Genomic DNA, 21,997 nt, shown 5'->3' on the forward strand with positions numbered 1-21,997 from the left:
TCATTATTTATTTATTTTTTATTTTTTTATTTTTTGGTGGTACTGGGGTTCCTGGAAGCCCTACTACCTCTGGGCTACACTCCCAGACCTATTTTTACTTTTTTTAATTTGGAAACAGGGTCTCCTAAGCCAGCGCGCACGGCTGGCTTCGAACCTGCGCGATCCTCCTGTCTCTGCCTCCCAAGCGCGGGGATGACAAGCGTGTGCCACCACGCCCGGCTCATTATTTACTTTAAAAAAAATTTTTTTTTGGTACTGGGGATGGGACCCAGGGCATTCTACCTCTGAGCTACACTCCTAGTCCTATTTTTTCTTCTTTTGAAACAGGGTTTCACTGAGCTGCAAAGGGCCTCACCAAGTGGTAGCTGAGGCTATCCTTAAGCCTTGAGATCCTCCTGTCTCAGCCTCCCAAATGCTGGGATTACAAGTGTTGGCCGCCATGCCCGGCTTCGTGATTTTAATTACAAAGAAACATGGGAAGATATGCTTGCCGGGCATGGTGGTGCATGCTTGTAATCCCCGCGCTTGGGAGGCTGAGACAGGAGGATTGCACAGGTTCAAGCCAGCCTCAGCTACTTTGTGAGGCTCTCAGCAACTTAGTGAGACCCTGTTTCCAAATAAAATATAAAAAAATAGGTCTGGGAGTACAGCCCGGAGGTAGAAGGCCCCTGGGTTCTACTCCCAGTACCACCACAAAAAAAAAAAAAAAAAAGAAAGAAACATGGAAAACAATTAGACTTTTACAGTTGGGAGGCAGAGGCAGAAGGACTGCAGGTTCAAAGCAGCCTCAGCAACTTGGTGACCCTGCAAGCAACTTAGTGAGACCCTGTTTCCAAAAAAAAAAAAAAATAATAATAATAATAATAAATGTATATATAGGCAAGGGTTGATTTGGAGGTAGAATATCCTAGGGTTCCATCCCCAGCACCAAAATAAATAAGTAAAAAAAAAAAAAAAAAAAAAAAAAATATATATATATATATATATATATATATATATAATCTTTTACAAATTTACTGCAAGAAAATAGTAGGAATGTACACAAAAGTATAAATACTAGGATGAATCCCCAGGACACTATTTACAATAGTGCGGCTAGAAGTTACTTGTAGGAAACATTGGGAATTTGTTAAATAAAATATGGTACAGCCACAAAATGGAACGCTCAGCAGCCATTAAAAATATTAGAGAAGAACATTTATTGGCATGAAAAGGTGTCTAGGACATACTGACAGGTGAACAAAGTAGTAAAATAAGATACAGCAATGATTTTTGTAAAAAATATATATGTATATATAGCAAAAAAAGCTGGGCGTGGTTGCGCACATTTGTAATCCCAGCGCTTGGGAGGCTGGCACAGGAGGATCGCAGGTTCACAGCCAGCCTCAGCTACTTAGTGAGGCTCTCAGCAACTTAGTGAGACCCTGTTTCCAAATAAAATATAAAATAGGTCTGGGAGTGTAGCCCAGAGGTTGAAGGCCCCTGGGTTCCATCCCTAGTACCACAAAAAAAAGAAAAAAGAAAAAAAAAAAAAAAAGACCTGTAAGGATAGACACCCCTGGAAGGGAGTGCATAGGTATTTATTTTGTTCTTTGCTTAGCTGTATTTCCCACCTTTCTCATAACTCACATCATTTGCTTCTATATTCTGACAAAGTCAATCTATTACAATCCTTCATTCTGTTTTTAAAAATCCATTTAAAAATAATCAGGTTTTAAAAGAAATGATTGCCAAGCTGCCCCAGAGGCCATGACTGGGTCGCCCGTAGAGGCTGGTAGAAGCCATCATATCCCGGGGAAGTTAGATTCAGGGAAGAATGGCACTTCCCGCCGCTCCACGGTCCTGGGTCCCCGGTTCCACTCCTGCGCCCCAGGCCAGGCCAGCTCATTTCAGCCCAGCGCATCCTACTCCTGCTGGGTCACCATCTTCATCATCTTCAGAGCCATGTCCCCTTGGTCAGAAGGAACCTAGAACCAAGCAGCAGCCCAGTTAGTGTTTTTGGTGCTGGTCCTGGGCAGGGGCGGGGGCAGTGTCCTGAGCCCTTGCTCCCAGAAGGGAACCAGGAGAGCTGCGCCTCAGTGCGTCCCTTAAAGAGAGAGGCCCTTTTGCAAAGGACCCCTGTGCTACACAGAAACTCTTCTGGGTCCCCACTGTGCTGAGTGGCGGGGCCTGGGGAAATCTGGCAATTAGGAAAGAATCTTTTATTCCAATTGAGGTTGATTTGTTGATTTCTTTGCTCTATCTTCAGGCCCTGCTGGTTGACTGATTTGATTTATTTCTTTTTATTTTTTTAATTATATATTTGTATATGTGTTGGGGGGTACTGGAGATTGAACCTAGGGGCATTTTACCTCCAAGCTACACCCCCAGCTCTACTTTTTTTTGTGTGTGTGGGTCCAGGGATGGATCCCAGGGGCATTTGACCTACGAGCTACACCCCCTGCCCTATTTTTATTCTTTATTTTGAGACAGGGTCTCACTAAGTTGCAGAGGGCCTAAGTAGCCGAGGCTGTCCGAGAACCAAAATCCTCCAATCTCAGCCTCCCAAATGCTTCGGATTACAAGCGTTAGTCACCAGGCCGGCTTTTTGCTGAGAGTTTTAGTAAGTTGCTGAGGCTGGTCCCCAACCTGTGATCCTCCTGTCTCAGCCTCCCAAGTACTGGGATTACAAGTGTGCGCCAGCACACCCAGCCCTGATTTCTTTATAGTGGCTATGCTCAGGGTACTCGGACCAAGTCTCTTTAAGGCAGAAGGAAGATGCTAATCTTTTTTTTTTTTTTTTTTTTTGCAGTACTGGGGTTGGAACCCAGGGGCATTCTACTCTGAACTATACCTCCAGCCCTATTTTTATTCTTTTTTTTGAAACAGGGTGTCACTGAGTTGCAAAGAGCCTCATTAAGTAGCTGAGGCTGTCCAAGAACCGCAATCCTCCGGTCTCAGCTTCCCAAATACTAGGATTAAAAGCGTGCGCCACCACACCAGGCACGTTTAGAACATTTTGGACTTTGGGAATGCCCAACCTGTAGTAGAATTTCATTAAAGAACTTAAAACATTCCCAAACTTGGTGTAGTTTTTTAAACCAGTCCAAGAAGTGGAGATGCACATTAAAAAACAAAAAATAAAAAACTCTCTTTAGTACTAGAGATTGAACCTAAGGGTGTTTTACCTCTGAGCTACACCCTCAGCATTTTTTTTTTTTTTTTTTTTTTTTTTTTGCGGGTCTGGGGATGGAACCCAGGGGCATTTGACCTCCAAGCTATATCCCCTGCCCTATTTTTTTATTCTTTATTTTGAAACAGGGTCTCACTAAGTTGAGGAGGGCCTCACTAAGTAGCTGAGGCCATCTGTGAACCATGATCCTCTGGTCTCAGCCTCCCAAATGCTGGGATTACAAGCATGCGCCACCACACCCGGCTTCCCCCAGCACTTTTTATTTATTTATTTATTTATGTAATTATTATTATTATTATTTTTTTTTTTGAGGTACTGGGATGAAACCCAGGGGCTTTCTACCCCTGGACTACACTTCCAGACCTATTTTATATTTTATTCAGAAACAGAGTCTCACTAAGTTGCTGAGAGCCTCACTGAGTAGCTGAGGCTGGCTTCGAACCTGTGCAATCCTCCTGTCTCATCCTCCCAAGTGCTGGGATTACAAGTGTGCGCCACCACACCCAGCTCTCCTTTTTATTTTTATTTTGAAAAAGGGGTTCAATAAGTTCTTGGGGGTCTTGCTAACTTTCTGAGGCAGGCCTCAAACCTGCAGTCCTCCTGTCTCAGCCTCCCAAGTACTAGGAATCCAGGGTGCCAGAATGCCCGGCTAAGTTGACTCTCACCATGTGACCTGCTTTTAGAATCCAGTAGAAAGCCAGGTTCTTGTAGGACTTGACAAAGGCCGACGTTTCGGAGGACTTAGGGTCACTGTAAAGGGCCTTCCATTTCAGCTGATGGAATTTGGGCAAGTCTGGCCACTTCAGCTGTCGCATCCAGGCCTCCTGACCTGGGGAGAGGAACGAGAGAAGGGCCCGGCGTTAGCAGCTGGGTGAGCTAGGGGGAAGATCCAGGTCCTTTAAAGGGACACTTTCCAAGCCATAACGTGCCTAAGACTCATTGAGAGCTTGTTAAAGCACCAATTCTCACTCAGCAGCTCTGGGTGGGGCCCGAGCGCCTACATTTCTATCAGATTCCTGGGGCATCTTAGGCTGAGAAACCTACCAGCTATGAGGCCGAATACTTTTGCCTCCGACGCTCCCACTGCCGGCTGCTCCACAGGGAAGGGGCCGGGGCCCTCTGGAGGCCGGCAGGGCTGGCAGGAGGACTGAGAAGTGGCAGAAAGGGTCACCCAGGCAGCACATGGAAGAAACCAGAAGCCCTTCCAACTGCCCTGAGTCCTTCCTCACAAGCTGTAAAAACGCTCATCCCTGTTAGCATCAGGAGGTGCGGTGGCCTGCGGGGTCGCAGGCTTCACTCTGGTTCTGAGAACCTGTCTCTGGGCTTCTGGATGGTAGAAGTGAGCACACGGCTGACATTACCAGCCCCAAGACTGACATGTCTGAGGCTCCGACAAGGACCACCTGCTCTGGGGCTGCAGGGCCAGAGAATTGTTAGAGTTTAGCTTTTTTTTTTTTTTTTTTGGTGGCACTGGGGAGTGAATCCAGGGGCAGTCTATCTCTGAGTTATACCCTCAGCCCTATTTTATTTTTGTATTTTGCAACAGGGTCTTATTAAATTGCCGAGGGCCTCATTAAGTTGTGATGTCTGGCCTCCAATTGACAATGCTCCTGTCTCAGCCTCCCAAGTACTGGGATTATAGGTGTGTGCCACCACAACTGGCTTAGAGTTTAGTTTTTTGTGGTACTGGCAATGGAACCCAAGGCCTTCTACTTCCAGGCTACACCTCCAGACATTTTATATTTTATTTGTAAACAGGGTCTCACTAAGTTGCCGAGAGCCTTACTAAGTATCTGAGGCTGACTTTGAACCTGCAATCCTCCTGTCTCAGCCTCCTAAGTATGGGATTACAAGCGTATGCCACCATGCCTGGCTTAGAATTTAATTTTAATCCACTTTGCAGTATTTACTGGGAAATTGTGCAAAGATAAGGTTTTTCCTTAAGTAGTCCATTTTCCTAGTGGCCATGAAATGTCTTTTTTTTTCCTTCTTTTTTTTTTTGTAGTCAGAGCAGGCTGTTCTTTTCTTTAATAATAGCTAAGAGCTTCAAAACCTGGAAGGGTCCAGACTGAGGATTCATAGTAACTCTCTCTGTACTGGGGATTAGACTCAGGACATTCTATCTCAAAGATGTATTCCTATCCCCTTTTTATTTTGAAAAAAGAGGCTTGCTAAGTTGCTGAGAATATTCAGTTGCTGAGGCTGGCCTTGAAATTGTGATCCTCCTGTTTCAGTCTCCCGAGTACTGGGAGTATAGGTGTGTACCTTTGTGCCTGACTCGGTGCCCTTCTTTTTGAAGAGCTGGAGTCAGAGGGGAGGGGAGGGGTGGACACAGCAGGAAATGGCCTTCCTCCTAGCAGCAACATTACCAACCCCAAGACTGACATGTCTGAGGCCAGTTTCCTTCTAGTCCAATCCATACAACTGCCTCCACGTGTCCCTCAGGGCTGGCACCTACCCATGGTGTCCACGATGAGGTCGAGCTGTCCATTATACACGGTCACGTTGACTCCAGCTTTCAGCAGCTCATCCACGATGCTGACGACCGACTTCATGAAGTCCCCCTCCATGCTTAAGAAGACATAGGAAGACTGGGCTGCATAAGGAGAGGAAGCAGCAGCAGCTTGAAATCTGCCAGAATGAGAGGCATCTTTCAGCCCAAGCACCCTCAGCCCTGGCACCTAAACGTCCCCCCTGTGCAGCACCTGGCAAAGGGTGAATGACAGGCGCTGCACAGACAGGGACCTGCCGGCCGGTAGTCCACACCGGAGCTAGCTGAGAGGAAGAGAATGTAAACGGAGGAGTACTTTCACTCAGAAGCTGGCGGTGAGGATGACACCATCTTTTCCTTTTTTTGTGGTACTGGGGATTGAACCCAGAGGCATTCTATCTCTGAGCTTCATCCCCAGCCCTATTTTGGTTTTTTATTTTTTGAAACAGGCTTTCGCTAGGTTGATGAGTCTCACTACTTGCTGAGGCTGTCCTTGGACCTGCAATCCTCCTGCCTCAGCCTCCCAGGTGCTGAGATTATAGGCTTGCGCCGCCTTTCCCAGCTAAGGCCAACTCCATCTTGAATGAGGAATTGAAACTGGAGACCAGTTATCCAAGAAAACAGAAGCTGAGGCCCAGATACTTTTTTTGGTGGTACTAGGGATTGAACCCAGAGGGATTCTCTCTCTGAGCTACACCACCAGCCCTATTTTATTTTTTATCTTGAAACTGGGTCTCACTAAGTGGCTGAGGGCTGGCCATGAATCTCTGATCCTCCTGTCTCAACCTCCCAAGTACTGGGAGTATAGGCGTGCATCACTACACCTGGTTCAGAAAACGTTGGTCCACTCGGGGAATAAGCTGTGTTTTGGGCTGATGTCAGTTTTCCTTTGGTGCCAGGGCCATGTTCCAAGTTCTGAACAAGGGTTGGGGGGAGGTTCCCTTACAATAAACCAAAGCAGACTAAGCCAACTCAGAGCTGCCTTGCAGGAAGTACAATGGGCAACAGGTCCCAGGCAGCAGGAGCCCGTGGGCAGAGCACCCCTACTGGATTCTGGCCATCAGCACCACCAGCATGAGGAAGGACCACAGCCACAAGCGTGGCCACTGTGCCGAGCAGGCGTTTCACTACTACTTCCCTCTGGCTCTCCATCACTACTCTGGGAAATAGGGAACCTTATCCTGGAAAATAGTTACAAAATAAAATGAGGCCGAGGGAGGCTAAGAAATATGCCCAGCTTGCTTGTCAGTGGTAAGCTCCAACTTGAACTCAACCCGGACTGAATCCAAATGTTTAAGTTTCACCACAAACTGCAATTAAGACCCTGGGGGTATTAGCCAAGGACAATTTGTTGTTTCTTGACCGCATGCAGGAAGATCTGGAGACAAAGACAGTTCCATCTTGTCCTGTGCCTGCAAGAACTTGCCTCGTGTTGGGCACCATGAGAGCTCCCCGAAGTTGTACCCACCCTTTACAGCCTCGGATACCATATTCTATCTTTTCATTTGACTTAAGGAAATGAAAATATTAGGTCTTGAATGAGCCTTCTGGCACCTGCAGGACAGCCCGTGGCGTCTAAGGAATCCAAGATCAGGGTCAAGTCAGAGCTGTCAGCAGATGCCAGGGGCCACATTAGAAAGGGGCCTCTTAGCCGGGTTTGGTGATGCCCGCTTGTCATCCCAGTACTTGGGAGGCTGAGACAGGAGGATCTGGGTTCGCAGCCAGCCTCAGCTACTTAGTGAGGCCCTCCGCAACTTAGTAAGACCCTGGTTCAAAAAAGAATTTAAAATTTGAGCTGGGGGTATAGCTTGGAGGTAGAATGCCACTGGGTTCAATCCCCAGGACCAAAAAAAAAAAGGGGGGGGGGCCTGTTGATCCCATAGTCTTGGGTACAAACACAACAAAACCCTTCTCAGCTTGCTTAGAATGCTTTCCTCCAAATATTAGAGAGTCCTATTGGCTCAAGACTCAAGATTTCCACCTAGGCCTGGTCTCCCAAGGCTCCAATATTCTACATTCTAACCTTCAAACCAGAATGTGGTACATGGCTGACCACATGCAACATGAGGTTGTTTGGGGAGGCCAGCAAGAGAGAGCTGGTCAAAACCTGTCCACCCGGGCGTGGTGGTGCATGCTTGTAATCCCAATACTTGGGAGGCTGAGACAGGAGGATCTCAGCTACTTAGTGAGACCCTCCACAATTTAGTGAGACCCTGTTTCAAAATAAAGAATAAAAAACAGGGCTGAGGATGTAGCTTAGAAATATATATGCCCTTGGGTTCAGTCCCCAATATGTAAAACAAAAACAAAACCCTGTCCCAGCACATGGGCAGGTCAGACATCTGCTAGAGGACCTCTGACTGGAAATCTTACCTGTAATCAACTGTGACCTGGGGCATGAGTTTCTGTATTATACATATACATATTGTATTTTTTGTACTAGGGATCTAACCCAGGAGCATTCTACCTCTAAGCTACACCCTCAGCCCTATTTTATTTTGAAACAAGGTCTCGCTAAGTTGCTGAGGGCCTTGCTAAATTGTTGAGGCTGACCTCAAACCTGGGACTCTCCTGTCTCAGCCTCTCAAGTACTGGGATTATAGCCCATGGGCCACCGTGCCCAGCTTATTATTATTTTTTTTTTTGAAAATTTTCAAACTAGATAAGCATGGTGGTGCCTCAGCAAGAAGTGGGACTTTCATGAGCCTAGGAAGACTCTGTTTCAAAATAAAAGTAAAATAGGGCTGAGGATATAGCTTGGAGGTAGAATGCCCCAGGGCTCAATCCCTAGCACCACACACACCCACAAAAAAAAAAAAAAAAAAAAAAAATTCAAACTTATACAAAGGTAAATAGATTATACTGATTCCCATGTACCCATACCAGGCTTCAACAATTACTGGCTCACGATCAGTCAAATATCATTTCTCTCTTCACCTATTTCTTTACCATCCCCTCCTTTTTGTGGTAATTGCAGATGGAAACCAGGGACAGTCTATTTCTGAGCTATACCACCAGCCCTAGTTTATTCTTTTATTTTGAAACAGGGTCTCACTAAGTTGCTGATGCTGGCCGTGAAATTTCAATCCTTCTGCCTCAGCCTCCCAAGTGGGTGCCACCACATTCGGCTCTCCCCTTAGTTTTGAACCAATATTGACATGTTGTCGACTGCCTCTACGTACCCTCACGTGCCTATAAAATGTGCAGAGCAATACAGTTTTACCTGCAATGTGCTCTCACCACCAACAAAACCCACCACACAAAATAAGTCCTCTGAATTTACACCTCTATCACCCCAACTCTACGAATGCACTTAATAATTAGGTCACAACAATACCTCCCCAGGAGAAATCTTCGGGGATAATTTTGAGCTTCTTTCTGATGGGGCCGTTCATGAGCTGACTTAAGGCGTCTCCTTGGAGGTGTCTCACGTGGCGCTGACAGAGGCGAACTAGAACCAAACAGGTATGCAGTGAGTCAGAGGTCTGGAGTCAGGAGCACAGGACATCTTCCCCAGGTTGCTGGGGAGGCTGTGCAGTGATTGGGAAGCTTTTGGCTGGAAAAGGAAAAGTGTCACCTTGATTTACCTAGGGTAGAGGAAAAAAGTCAGGAATAGTTTGAAGGAAGGGGGGCTCTCCTAGAATTGATTGCTATATTCTATGCACTGCGGGGTTATCCAGAATGGCTAAAGAAAATCATCTAAGAAGAGGAATCTGGAGGTATCCGACAGCCTTTATAGGCCTCCTGCAGAGGGAGGAAGCCAAGCATTCTGCATCCGGTGTGAAGCTTGCCGGATAAAGGACCACTAAATTCAGTCCTGCAGTGAACTGACACTGTGATTTGGTGGACAGACATTGGTTCTCTGGGGATGGGGGTTTAGTTCCATAGCGGAGGGCTTGCATGGCATATAGCAGATCCTAGGTTTGAGCCCCTGCGGAACAAAAAAAGAAGTTGCAGACCTTGGGTTTGATCTCTCGTAAAGAAAAAAAAAAGAAGTTGGTTTCCAAATTTCAAAAACATATGCTACATGACAGAAGTCAGATGAAAAAAAAAAAACAAAAAAACCCCCAAAAAACCCCAAAAAACCACCCCCAAAAAACTGCTATATGATTCCTTTTATGCAAAATATTCAGAAAAGACGAATCCAAAGAAGTAGGAAGCAGACAGTGGAGGCTGGGGCTGGGAGTGGGAATGAGAACTGACTGCAGACACGTGGCATCTTGTTGGGGTGGGTGATGGGGATGTTCTAAAACCGGACTGTGATGGTGGCTGCAAAATTCTGTGAATACATGAAAACTCGTCATACCCTTTAAGCCGGTGAATTCTGTGGCAAGTAAATTCTACCTAAAGAGAGCTTTGTAAAGGAGCTAACAGTGTCCAGGCTCACTCACCCAAGTGGCTCGATGTGAATTCTAGGCTCGATTCCATGGCAGACGTGGGGTCGCTTTTAGCTAAAATGTTATAGAAGTTCACCCCATTTGTATTCTGAAATACACAAGTACATTTGCCTTTTTTTTTTCTTTTCCTTTTTCCATCATCAGAGTTGCAAAACAGAAAGGCACATGTTTCTCCAAAGATGGCTTTAGTTTTGAAAACTGACTTGGACCAGAAAGAGATGCAGCTCTGGAAGGCTCAGAAAGCAGCTGTGTCCGCCCACGTTCCTGGGGCGTCGTGAAGCTCACGGGAGCCCATCTGCGGGCCCGTGTGTCAGAGCTGCGGAGGGCCCTGCTCCAGAGTCCTCAGCGCCCCCCCCCCCACCGCCATCGGCTGACTGGAGTCAGAAGGCTGCTTGGCTGAGCTCAAAAGAGAGCATACAGCATCTCAGAATCTCTGCAAGACGCACCTCTGCAAGACAGACTCTCTTACAGACTCCATACGCTGAGCTGAGGACAAGCAAGTCTTGGCGGCTGTGGGCGGCTTTCCCACCTCATAGAGGCCACTCGGACCCTACCCAGATGCATTATTGTATCGTTTGGCATGCAATCATTTCCAGGTTTCTAAGGAGACCCAGGACAGACCCCAATCCTAAAAATACCAACTAGAGGCCCTGTGCCCAGGGGAAAAAGCCAAACCATGTCGGCCCTTAAGCATATCCCTTTTTATCTTTTGTTTTTTTAATTTCCTTTTTTTGTGTGTGGTGCAGGGGATTGAACCCAGGGTATTCAACCACTGAACTACACTTCCAGCCCTCTTTTATTTTTTATTTGGAAACAGGTTCTAAGTGATCACATGCTGACCTCGAACCTATTATAATCCTCCTGTCTCAGCCTCCCAAGTACTAATTTGCACACAGCCCCTTTTACCTTTTTTAAAATTAATTAATTATTTTCTTTTTTTGTGGTACTGGGGATGGAACCCAGGGGCATTCTACCTCTGAGCCACACCCCCAGACCTATTTTTTATTCTTTACTTTGAAACAGGATCTCACTGAGTTGCAAAGGGCCTCATTAAGAAGCTAAGGCTGTCCTCGAACCACGATCCTCCTGTCTCAGCCTCCCTCCCAAGCGCGGGGATTACAAGCGTGCGCCACCACGCCCGCCTCCCTTTTACCTTTTCAATGAGTACTTCCGCTTGCCCCCATAGCAGGGTGGCCTCTTTGTAGAGTCGCTTGTTCACAGCATCCAGGATTTGCTCCGCAATGTCAGATACCTCTGCCAGACCCTTTTCATCGAGAAGAGACTGGAACGCAAATCAAGAACAAAAAAGGTCCACTTGGGAACACAAATTTGGTATTGCTGCAGCCAGGGATGGACAGGAGAAAGAACAGGGGGCTGTGTGGGAGAAAGGGGAGCTTACATATGAAAGAGTATTTTCCTGACTCATATAATGGTGCTGGGACTCAAAGCCAGGCCCTTGAGCATGCGAGGTAAGTGCTCCAACGCTGAGCTACACCCCCAGCCCAAGTCACAGTCTTTTCTTTCTTTCCTTTTTTTTTTTTTTTTTTTTTGGCAATACTGGGTCTTGAAGCCAGGGTCTGGTGCATGCTAGGGGAAACAGATGACCACCAAACTACAACCGCAGACCTTTCATTTAAATAATTAATTTCATTGATTAGTCAAATTTATTAATTCAATTAATTATTCACTCATTTACTGTTTTTGAGACAGGCCTTCACTAAGATGCACAGGCTGGCCTTGAACTTATAATCCTCCTGAGTCAGCCTTCAGAGTAGCTGTGATTTCAGACATGGACCACCGTGCTTGGCTTCAAGACACATATTTGTATTTAATCCCGAGCCTGGGAGGTGGAGACAGCCGGATCGTGCTGGTTCGAAGCCAGCCCGACTGGCTTAAGAGACCCTGTTTCCAAATAAAAATATAAAAATAGGTCTGGGAGTGTAGCTCGGAGGTAGTAGGATTTCCAGCAACCCCAGTACCATCAAAATAAATATATATATGTTTTTTGTGGTACTGGGGATTGAAACTAGGGGCATTCTACCTCTGAGCAACAACCCAGCCCTATTTTTATTTATTTATTTTTTGTGTGTGTGGTACTGGGGGTGGAACCTCAGGGCTTTTCTACCTCTGGACTATACTACCAGACCTATTTTACACTTTATTTGGAAACAGGGTCTCACTAAGTTGCTGAGAGCCTCACTCAGTAGCTGAGGCTGGCTTTGAACCTGCGCGAGCCTCCTGTCTCAGCCTCCCAAGTGCCGGGATTACAAGTGTGTGCCATCACTCCCGGCTGCCCTATTTTTATCTTTTATTTGTAAACAGGGTCTTGCTAAGCTGTGGAGGGCCTTGCTGAATTGCTGAGGCTGTCCTCAAATCTGTAATCCTCCTGTCTCAGCCTCCCAAGTACTAGGATTACAGGTGTACGCCACCACACCTGGCTAGTGTTACATGTTTGTGTGGCACTGAGGATTGAACCCAGGGGCATTCTACCTCCAAGCTACACTCCCAGCCCTAATTTATTTTTATTTTGAAACAGGGTCTCACTAGGTTGATAAAGAGTATCACTTCTTGCTGAGGCTGTCCCTGAACCTGCAGTCCTCCTGTCCCAGCCTCCCAAGTAGCAGATTTACAATCACCACCACGCCCGGCCTGACATCACTGTTTTTAATAGAGGAAATACAGCAGAATGTTAAGTGAATTAAGATGGTGAGTATGTGCTTGTTCACTGTAACCTTTCAACTTTGAATGGCGCATACCTGTAATCCTAGTACTTGGGAGGCTGAGGCAAGAGGATTGCAACTTTGAGGTAAGCCTGGGCAATTTAGCGAGATCCTATCTCAAAATAAAAAATAAAAAGGGTTGGGGGCATAACTCAGTGGTAGAGAACCCCTAGGCTCAATTCCCAGTAGCACAAAAATAAAGTTTGGGAGTTAAAAAAAATTGTGTGGTTTTTTTTTTTTTTTTAGCCAGGTGGTGACGCCTGTCTGTAATCTCTGTACTTGCGAGGCTGAGACAGGAAGATTGCAGGTTTGAGACCAACATCAGCAACTTAGCAAGACCCTCAACAATTTAGTGAGAACATATTTCAAAAATTAAAAAAGGGGCTGGAAGTGTAGCTTGAAGGTAGAATGCCCTTGGATTCAATGCCCATATACCCCCCAAAACTGTATTTCTTATATGTAGAAAAATGCAATAAGTGTGCTGACTTTTTTTTTTTTGGGGGGGGGGTTTCCCAACAAGACATTGCTTAGGGTCTCTATGTATGTATGTATGGCACTGGGGAGTGAACCCAGGCCCATTTTATCTCTGACCTACATTCACAGCCCCATTTTTCTTTGAAATAGAGCCTTGCTAAGTTGCTGAGGATTTTGCTGAGGTTGTCCCTCAATCTGCAATCCTCTAGTCTCAGCCTCCCTAGGACTGGAATTAACAGGTGTGGGCCGCCACAGTTGGCTACAATCTCTAATTTAATATACCCTGATAGTCTTTAAGGAACAGTACCAGCCATCTGTGCAAACGCACTTGGCTTGCTCTTCCCGAGGACAGAGGGAAGTCAGAGCAGAGGTCAGCAGGGCTGTGTACCATGGAGGACGCAGAGATGAGGACGCACTTACTTACCATGCTGTACAGGTAAGGTCCCCAGGACAGCACTGAGTCTAAAGAAATCACATAGGCACAAATTAAGTGAATTGTGGCTGTGTTTTCAAAGAACCATCTCACTGGCTTTCCTCTGCTTTTGAGCTCACTAGTGCCCATGCCGGAGATGGGCAGAGCCCGAGGCCAGAAAGTGGGCGAGGGACTGTCCTCTGTCTTTGAGCACTCGTGGTGTGTTGATCCAACCTGATACTGAGTCACCGTGATGGTGCACTCCCACAGGCAGGTGGTGGGTGAGCAGGTGGAGGCTCCGATCTGCAGCCTTCTGGGCTTTTTGACAGCTGAGAATGTTCCCCGCCCTCGCATTTCTGCTCGGCACCCTATTGGCTAGCTTCTGCCCAGAAGCTAATTGAGGAAGAAGGCTAAGACATTTATAACTTGTATGTGTGTGGCTCTAGGGGCAATCAGTTTGGTTCTATTTCACAGTCACATTCAGAGGTTATTAAGGGCAAACAGCCCCGAGATATAAATAAGAACTAGAAAATGCACAGAAGCTAGCCTAGACAGAGTGCACAGATACCATCACTAGGTTAAGACAATCTGTGCTGAGAGGTGGGGCCAACAGAGTATCAAGGACATCAAGGCATAAAGCACATTTCAGAATGTCACTCCTTTGCCTAAAGCCTTCAGTGCAGTTGAGGTAGTGACTCAGTGGTAAAGCGCTTGTCTGGTTCAAGTCCCAGCACTGCCAAAAGGAAAAAGAAGTCCATTCTGTTTAACCAGGTATGGTGGCGCACACCGGTAATCCCAGCACTTGGAAGGCTGAGACAGGAGGATTGCGGGTTCAAGACCAGCCTCAGCAAGTCAACAAGACTCTCAGCAACCTAGTGAGACTCTGTTTCAAACTAAAGACAAAATAGGGCTAGGGGTTTTAGCTCAGAAGTAGAATATCCCTGGATTCAACCTCCAGGATCCCCCCACAGCCTTCAAACCTTCTCCAAGGTCAACCAGCCCGAAGTATGTGTTAAAAAAAATCTCACTTCTGGAGCTGAGTGTGGTGGTGCATGCTTGTAAACCCAGTACTTGGGAGGCTGACTGAGGAGGATCCCAGGTTCACGGCCAGCCTCAGCTACTTAGAGAGGCCCTCCACAACTTAGTAAGACCCTGTTTCAAAATAAAGAATGAAAAATAGGGCTGGGAGCCAGGTGTGGTGGCACAGGCTTGTAATTCCAGTATTCAGGAGGCTGAGACCGGAGGATCGTAGTTCGCGGACAGCCTCAGCTACTTAGTGAGGACCTCTGCAACTTAGTGAGACCCTGTTTCAAAATAAAGAATAAAAAAATAGGGCAGGTGGTATAGCTTGGAGGTTGAATGCCCCTGGGTTCTATCCCCAGAACTGCAAATTAAATAAATAAATAAATAAATAAATAAATAAATAAAGGCTGGGGGTGTAACTTGGAGGTAGAATGCACTTGGGTTCAATTCCCAATATCACAAAGAAAAAAAAAGAAGAAAGAATAAAAAATAGGTCTGGAGTATAGCTCAGAGGTAGAATGCCCCTAAGTTAAATTCCTAGTACCACAAAAAATACAATAAAAATAAATAAAATAAAATAATAGAAATAAAAATAATCTCAGTTCTCCAGGATTTAAATCTAGGTTCTAGGGAGCAAAACTCTATTCTTCAATTAAATACCTTTGGAGTTATGCAAAATAGAACACATTTTTTTTTTTCTTTTTTGCGGTGCTGGGGATGGAACCCAGGGGCATTCTACCTCCAAGTTACACTCTTACAGACCTGTTTTATATTTTATTTGGAAACAGGATTTCACTAAGTTGCTGAGAGCCTCACTAAATAGCTGGGGTTGGCTTCAAACCTGTGCAATCCTCCTGCCTTAGCTTCCTAAGTACTGGGAATTACAAGCGTGCGCCACCACGCCCGGCTATTCTTTATTTTTGAAACAGGCTCTCACTGAGTTGCAAAGGGCTTAAGTAGTAGCTGAGGCTGTCCTCGAACCACCACAATCCTCCTGTCTCAGCCTCCCAAATGCTGGGACTACAAGTGTGCGCCACCAAGCCCAGCTTAGAACACATTTCTTTAGTGCGGAATTTCTCAGAGCCTTTAATATGCCTAGGGACCCCGAGGAGGTAGAGCCAGCGTTTAGCACTTCCAAAACATATGTGACCACAGAGGGCTTTGTATATAGCATTTCACCGGACTGGTATGTTTCAGGTTCGCACTGAGAAACGCAGGCAGGCATACCAGGTCCCCTGTGACCGAGCTATTCATTTACCTCTCTAGCTTAATCTTTAAGCCCGGGCTTTAGTTTCTGGAGACACCGAATCATTGTAATTCTCCGATGCATCCCATTCCCTGCTTGATACAGAGCAGGGCTTGGCAAGCTCTTCTACAAAGACAAGGGTGGTAAATGACTTGCTGTTTTATTTTTATTTGGAAATAGGGTCTCTTGCTAATTAGCTGAGAGCCTTGCTGAGTAGCTCTCAGCCTCGAAGTTACTGAGGCTGGCTTCAAACCTGAGATCCTCCTGCCGCAGCTTCTCAAGTACTGGGATTCTAAGTGTCTGCCACCATGCTCAGCTTGCATTTGTCTTTAATTAATTTATTTATTTATTTATTTATTTAGTGATATGGGGAATTGAACCCAGAGGCATTCTACCTTTGAGCTCTACACTCCCAGCCTGATTTTATTTCTTATTTTTAAACAGGGTCTTGCTAGGTTGCTGAGAGGCTCTCTACTTGCTCAAGATTGTCCTCGAACCTGTGATCCTCCTGTCTCAGACTCCTAAGTACCGGGATTACAGGTGTGTGCCACCACACCTGGCTGCATTTGCCTTTAAAGACATTTCTAGAAAAAGCCAGTGGATCTTTTTGTCTATATAACCTTGGTGATCTGGAAAATAAATGTCGAACCCTGCCGTTCTCCTACAAGAAGACCAAGGAACAGATGGAATCTTCAGAGCTGTTCCTGGTGGCAGCTTTACCTGGGACGATGGCCTTTCTCCTGCTGCCTTACCCTAGCCTAGAGATAGGGCTGGAGATGTAGCTCACAGGTCAAATACTCCTGGGTTCAATCTCCAGTAATGCAAATAATAGTAATAATAATTATTATTATAATGATGATGATGATGTTAGGGGTGTAACTCAGAGGTAGAATGCCTCTGAGTTCAATCCCCAGTACCAAAAATAAGCAAATAAAGTCAATATGGATGGCCAGATAAAGACCTAGACAGGCAATTCACGGGTGAATGGGTCATGGCAAGAAAAAGGTAGGTTCTGAGCAGACTGAACAGCGTTTGCAAAGCCATGAGGCTGTAAGGCTGGGTCTGGCGGTGCAGAGTGCTAGGGTGCCACAGTGGTAAAGTGGATTCCAGCACCTGCTCTCTGGGTTTGAATCCCGGCTCTACCACATTAGCCATGCAACTCTAGGGAAGTTGCTTAACCTCTCCAAGTCTCAGTTTCATCATCTACAAAGTTAGGATAATAATAGGATCCTTCCCGTGGGGTTTTGTAAGGAAGGATGAAAGGAAGTTAGCCCATGCAAAGTGTCTAGTACTGTGGTGAAACTGTGATGAGACCCCGTGGGGAAGTATGAGGCCAGCACTGTGCTTCTGAGTCGCAAACACCTCTTATCTCTCATCCCACAGGGAGGCAGACCTCTAAGCTGCATGGCCTGATGATAACCTTGCTGCCCTACAGAGCGGAATCTGATAAAACCCCTGATAAAACCCCGTAGAGCCCTCCTGCCTTGGACCAAGGCTTCTGCAGTTTCTTGGTGTCCTGTGAGCTGCCTCTCAAGGGAAAAGCACGGAGCGAGCCTGCCTCTCCATGCTTGGCTGACTTCATACCACTGTACTCTGCCCTGGAGATGCCAAGCCGGAGGGCAAGAAACAACACTCCAAGCATCAGAGTATCCCAAGCCCATCTGGGACCTGGCTGTGGAACAAGCCAAATCCTACTGGTTAGAAGGAAATATTACCTTTATATTATTATTATTTTTTTTTTTTTTTTTTTTACGGTACTAGGAATGGAACACAGGGGGATTCTACCTCCCAGCTACACCCCCCAGCCCTATTTTTCATTCTTTATTTTGAAACAGGGACTCACTGTGTTGCAAAGGGCCTCACTAAGTAGCTGAGGCTGTCTGCAAACCAGTCCTCCTGTCTCAGCCTCCCAAATGCTGGGATTACAAGCATGTGCCGCCACACCCAGCTATAAATTATTATTATTATTATTATTATTATTATTATTATTAATTTATTTATTTTTGGTGGTACTGGGGTTCCTGGAAGCCCTTCTATCTCCGGGCTACACTCCCAGACCTATTTTTACATTTTTCTATTTGGAAACAGGGTCTCCTAAGCCAGCGCATGCACCTGGCTTCGAACCTGCGCGATCCTCCTGTCTCTGCCTCCCAAGCGCGGGGATTACAAGCGTGCGCCACCACGCCCAACTATAAATTATTATTTTTAGTTAAAATATATTTTTGGTATTGGAGATTGAACCCGGGGCATTCTACTTCCATGCTATACCCCCAACCCTACTTTATTTTTTATTTTGAAACAGAGTCTTGCTAAATTATTGAGGGTCTTAGTAAGTCATTGAAGCTCGCTGCAAACCTCTGATCTTCCTGTCTCAGCCTCCCAAATAACTGAGATTACAGGTGTGAGTCACAACACCCACCTTAAATTATTGTTTTTAATGACTAAGCTATAATCACATAGCACAATGCATAGTTAATAAATGTACCTTTAGTAGTTTTTTTGCTTTGTTTTTATTTTTAGAATAAAAATAAAAGGCTGGGGGTTAAACTGAGGGTGCTCTACCACTGAACTACATTCCCAGTCCTTTCTATTTTTTCTATATTTTTCATTTTGTGACAGGCTCTTACGAGGTTTTCCAGCCTGGTCTTGAACTTGTGATCCTTCTGTCTCAGCTTCCCAAATGGCTGGGATTACAGGTGCGCACCACCGCACCTGGTCCTTTAGGAGTTTTTTTTTGTTTGTTTGTTTTTTGCGGGTCTGGGGATGGAACCCAGGGGCATTTGACCTCTGAGCTACACCCTCTGCCCTATTTTTTATTCTTTATTTTGAAACCGGGTCTCACTGAGTTGCAGAGGGCCTCACTAAGTAGCTGAGGCTGTCCGCGAACTGGGATCCTCCAGGTCTCAGCCTCCCGAATGCTGGAATGCTGGGATTACAAGCATGCGCCACCACGCCCGGCTTAGGAGTTTTGATGAATACATATGTCCACATGACCAGCCCCTCCTCAAGACAGCCTCGGAAGTTCCCTTGGGCCTCTCTCAGCTAATTCCCCCATCTCCCCTCCAGGGGCAAGCTCTCTTCTGATTTCTAACTCTAAAGTTCAGTTTTGCCGGTGAAAAGTCACTTCCTATAAGGTTACAACAGGAGTTCCCAACAAGCAGCGACTGTGCTCTGCAGGGGAACATCTGGCAACATCTGCAGACATTTCGGGCTGCCACACTGAGGTGGTGCTAACGGCCTCTCCCAGGCAGAGGCCGGGGCAGCTGCAGATAAATATCCTACAGCATCTCCACAGCGCACAGGGCAGCTCCGCTCAACCAAGAATTACTTGGCCTCACAATGTCAATGGCGCTGAGGTTGAGAAACCCTGCGGGAGTCTCCAGTGGACCCCACCAAGATGGTGAGATCAGATGTCTGAAGCCACACCCGGAACATCTGCAACAACTCCCGTCCCCGCTCCAAACAAGCATGCTCAGTTGTGAAACTGCGCACCTCCGAGTTGCGAGATCCGGTGATAACCTTGCCTCGCCACCGACGGGAGCAGCAGAAGGAAACTTCACCCCGAATGCTCACGCCAGGGTTGGCGTGCTGGAGGGGACGAGTGGGCAACGCAGGTTCTCCAGCACGCCGAGTCACGCCGAGTTCTTCCTAGGCTACTCATTTTGTGTGCCAGCAGGCATGTCTCCTCAACCTCTCTGAGCCTTTAGAATATCTTCAGCTATAAAGTTCAGGTCCCTTGTTGTGAAAATCAGTAAGAGAACCCAGTTCGGTGGTTGCTGCTCTATCAATGAGCTCTCATTCCCACATTTTTGGGATGCTTCCGGGGTGAACACTTTCTGTGCTGACTTCTCCACATGAATTCTGTTGCCTTCGCCTTTGATCTGGACAATGCAGCCCAAGATCCCAGGGAAGGATGGGGAGAGGGGAAGTAAAGAAATGTCTAAAAATTCTGTACTTACCAACAGGGGAGATCCAAGAATCACCCAAAGCAACCCCAGAAAAGTTGCACTTGATGGTCCCTTGCTGAACAGCCTGAAAGAGGAGCCGAGAAACATCCTCACCAAGGGAACCCTGGGCCCCCCAGCCCTTCCCCAACAGAGGAAGGTATCAGATGCTGTCTTGCTGGGAACAGAAAACCTTTGCCCTGCCCATTCCCAAGATCCTCTGGCATCGAAACATCACAGGCACTCACCAAGGAGCAAGGGTGGCTCTTTCCTGTGGCCACTGGCAAAATAAGGATGTGCTTAACTTCTCTCTACCTCATCACAGGTGTCCCCAGGATGCATGGAGGGTCTGTCTCTAGTCTTTTTTTTTTTTTAACTAGGGCTTAGCTGGGCGCCTAAGGATCACTTTGATTTGAAGCCAGCCAAGCCAGCCTCGCTGGCTTAAGAGACCCTGTTTCCAAATAAAAAAATATAAAATAGGTCTGGAAGTGTAGCCCGGAGGTAGAAGGGTTTCCAGGAACCCCAGTACCACCAACAAAACAAAACAAAAAAACAACAACTACGGCTTACACTCAAACTCAGGGGCTTTCTAACTCTGAGCTACATCCTCAGCCCTATTTTATTTTTATTTTTGAGACAGAGTATCTCTGAGTTGTGAGGGTCTCATTAAATTGCTTAGGCTAGCCTTGAACCTGTGATCCTCCTGTCTTTGCCTCCCAAGTCCTGGAATTACAGGTATATGCCACCATGCCTGGGTGATCTCTCCTTTTTTTTTTTTTTTTTTCAGTACTAGGGATGGAACTCAGGGGCATTCTACCTCCAAGCTATACCCCCAGCCCCATTTTTTATTCTTTACTTTGAAATAGGGTCTCACTAAGTTGCACAGGGCCTCAATAAGTAGCTGAGACTGTCTGCGAACCACGATCCCCCTGCCTCAGCCTTCCAAAATGCTAGGATTACAAGTGTGCGCCTCCATATCTGGCTATCTCTCCATTCTTTATAGCAATTGCTGTGTTCCATCACGGAAGGGCACGCCTACTTTACATAAGTAGTCCTCCACTGATAGCCACTGAGCTATTTTCAGTTTATGGACATTATAACAATGGCATAATAAATATCTTCTCACACATGCATATGTATAAGTCTTTCCATAGGACAGATTTCTGGAAGTAAAATCATTGGGTGTGAGCCAGATGGTGGAACACCTTGTAATCCCTTGGCAGGCTGGGGATGTAGCTCGGAGGTGAAATGCCTCTGAGCTCAACCCCCAGTACCCAAAAACAAAAACAACAAAAAAAGAAATAACTGGGTGAATGGGAACATACACTGTAAAAGTTGATACAAATTGCCAAATTTCCCCTTTTAAATTATTTGCCAATTCTCATTCCCACCAAAAGTTAATGATTATTTATTTCTCTAGTTTCTTATCGAAGTCAGATGCTACCAATCTTTTAAACATTTGCAAATTTCACAGACTTGGCTTACTGATAATAGTTGATGATTTTCATGTTTGCAGGGATCTATATCCTTTGCCTATGATTCTACTATATTTTCATTTTTAATGGATTTGATATAAATATATTAATGGATCTGATATGAACATATTTTCTATTATATATATGTGTATGTGAGTGTGTGTGTGTGTGTGTGTGTGTGTGTGTATATATATATATATATATATATATATATATATATTTTTTTTTTTTTTTTTTTGCGGTGCTGGGGATGGATGGATGGAACCCAGGGGTATTTTACATCTGAGCTACACACCCAGCCCTATTTTTTATTCTTTATTTTGAAACATGGTCCGAATGAGTTGCAAAGGGCCTTACTAAGTAGTAGATGAGGCTGTCTGTGAATCGCAATCCTCCAGTCTCAGCCTCTCAAATGCTGGGATTACAAGCGTGCGCCATCATGCCCAGCTTTATTTTCTATTACATATTTGTATATGGGTATATTTGTCTAAATGTATATACTTTTGTGTAAGTATATGGGGTGTGTGTGTGTGTGTGTGTGTGTGTGTGTGTGTGTGTGTGTATAAAACTGCCCATGGAACTTTTAAGAAGTTTTGATGAAGTTTTATAACATAAAATGCTTCTGGGCATTTTATGCTTCTGG

The 21,997-nt window shown here is 45.8% G+C and overlaps 1 protein-coding gene across 1 annotated transcript in view; it reads right to left on the reverse strand.

Annotated features, from left to right (window-relative positions):
- Positions 1-1,904: 1,904 nt before the first annotated feature.
- The window catches only part of SCPEP1 (serine carboxypeptidase 1), a gene marked incomplete at both ends in the record, with an annotated part of 35,275 nt that continues 15,182 nt past the window's right edge, over positions 1,905-21,997 (reverse strand). Inside the window, 8 exons of the mRNA XM_080712511.1 lie at positions 1,905-1,967; positions 3,838-4,001; positions 5,631-5,768; positions 9,001-9,114; positions 10,055-10,148; positions 11,214-11,342; positions 13,679-13,716; positions 19,895-19,967. Coding sequence (XP_080568637.1) covers positions 1,905-1,967; positions 3,838-4,001; positions 5,631-5,768; positions 9,001-9,114; positions 10,055-10,148; positions 11,214-11,342; positions 13,679-13,716; positions 19,895-19,967 — 813 coding nt within the window. The remainder of the gene's footprint in view (positions 1,968-3,837; positions 4,002-5,630; positions 5,769-9,000; positions 9,115-10,054; positions 10,149-11,213; positions 11,343-13,678; positions 13,717-19,894; positions 19,968-21,997) is intronic.

This window comes from Muscardinus avellanarius, assembly GCF_963383645.1.
Source record: "Muscardinus avellanarius genome assembly, chromosome: 16".
NCBI classification, from domain to species: Eukaryota; Metazoa; Chordata; class Mammalia; order Rodentia; family Gliridae; genus Muscardinus; species Muscardinus avellanarius.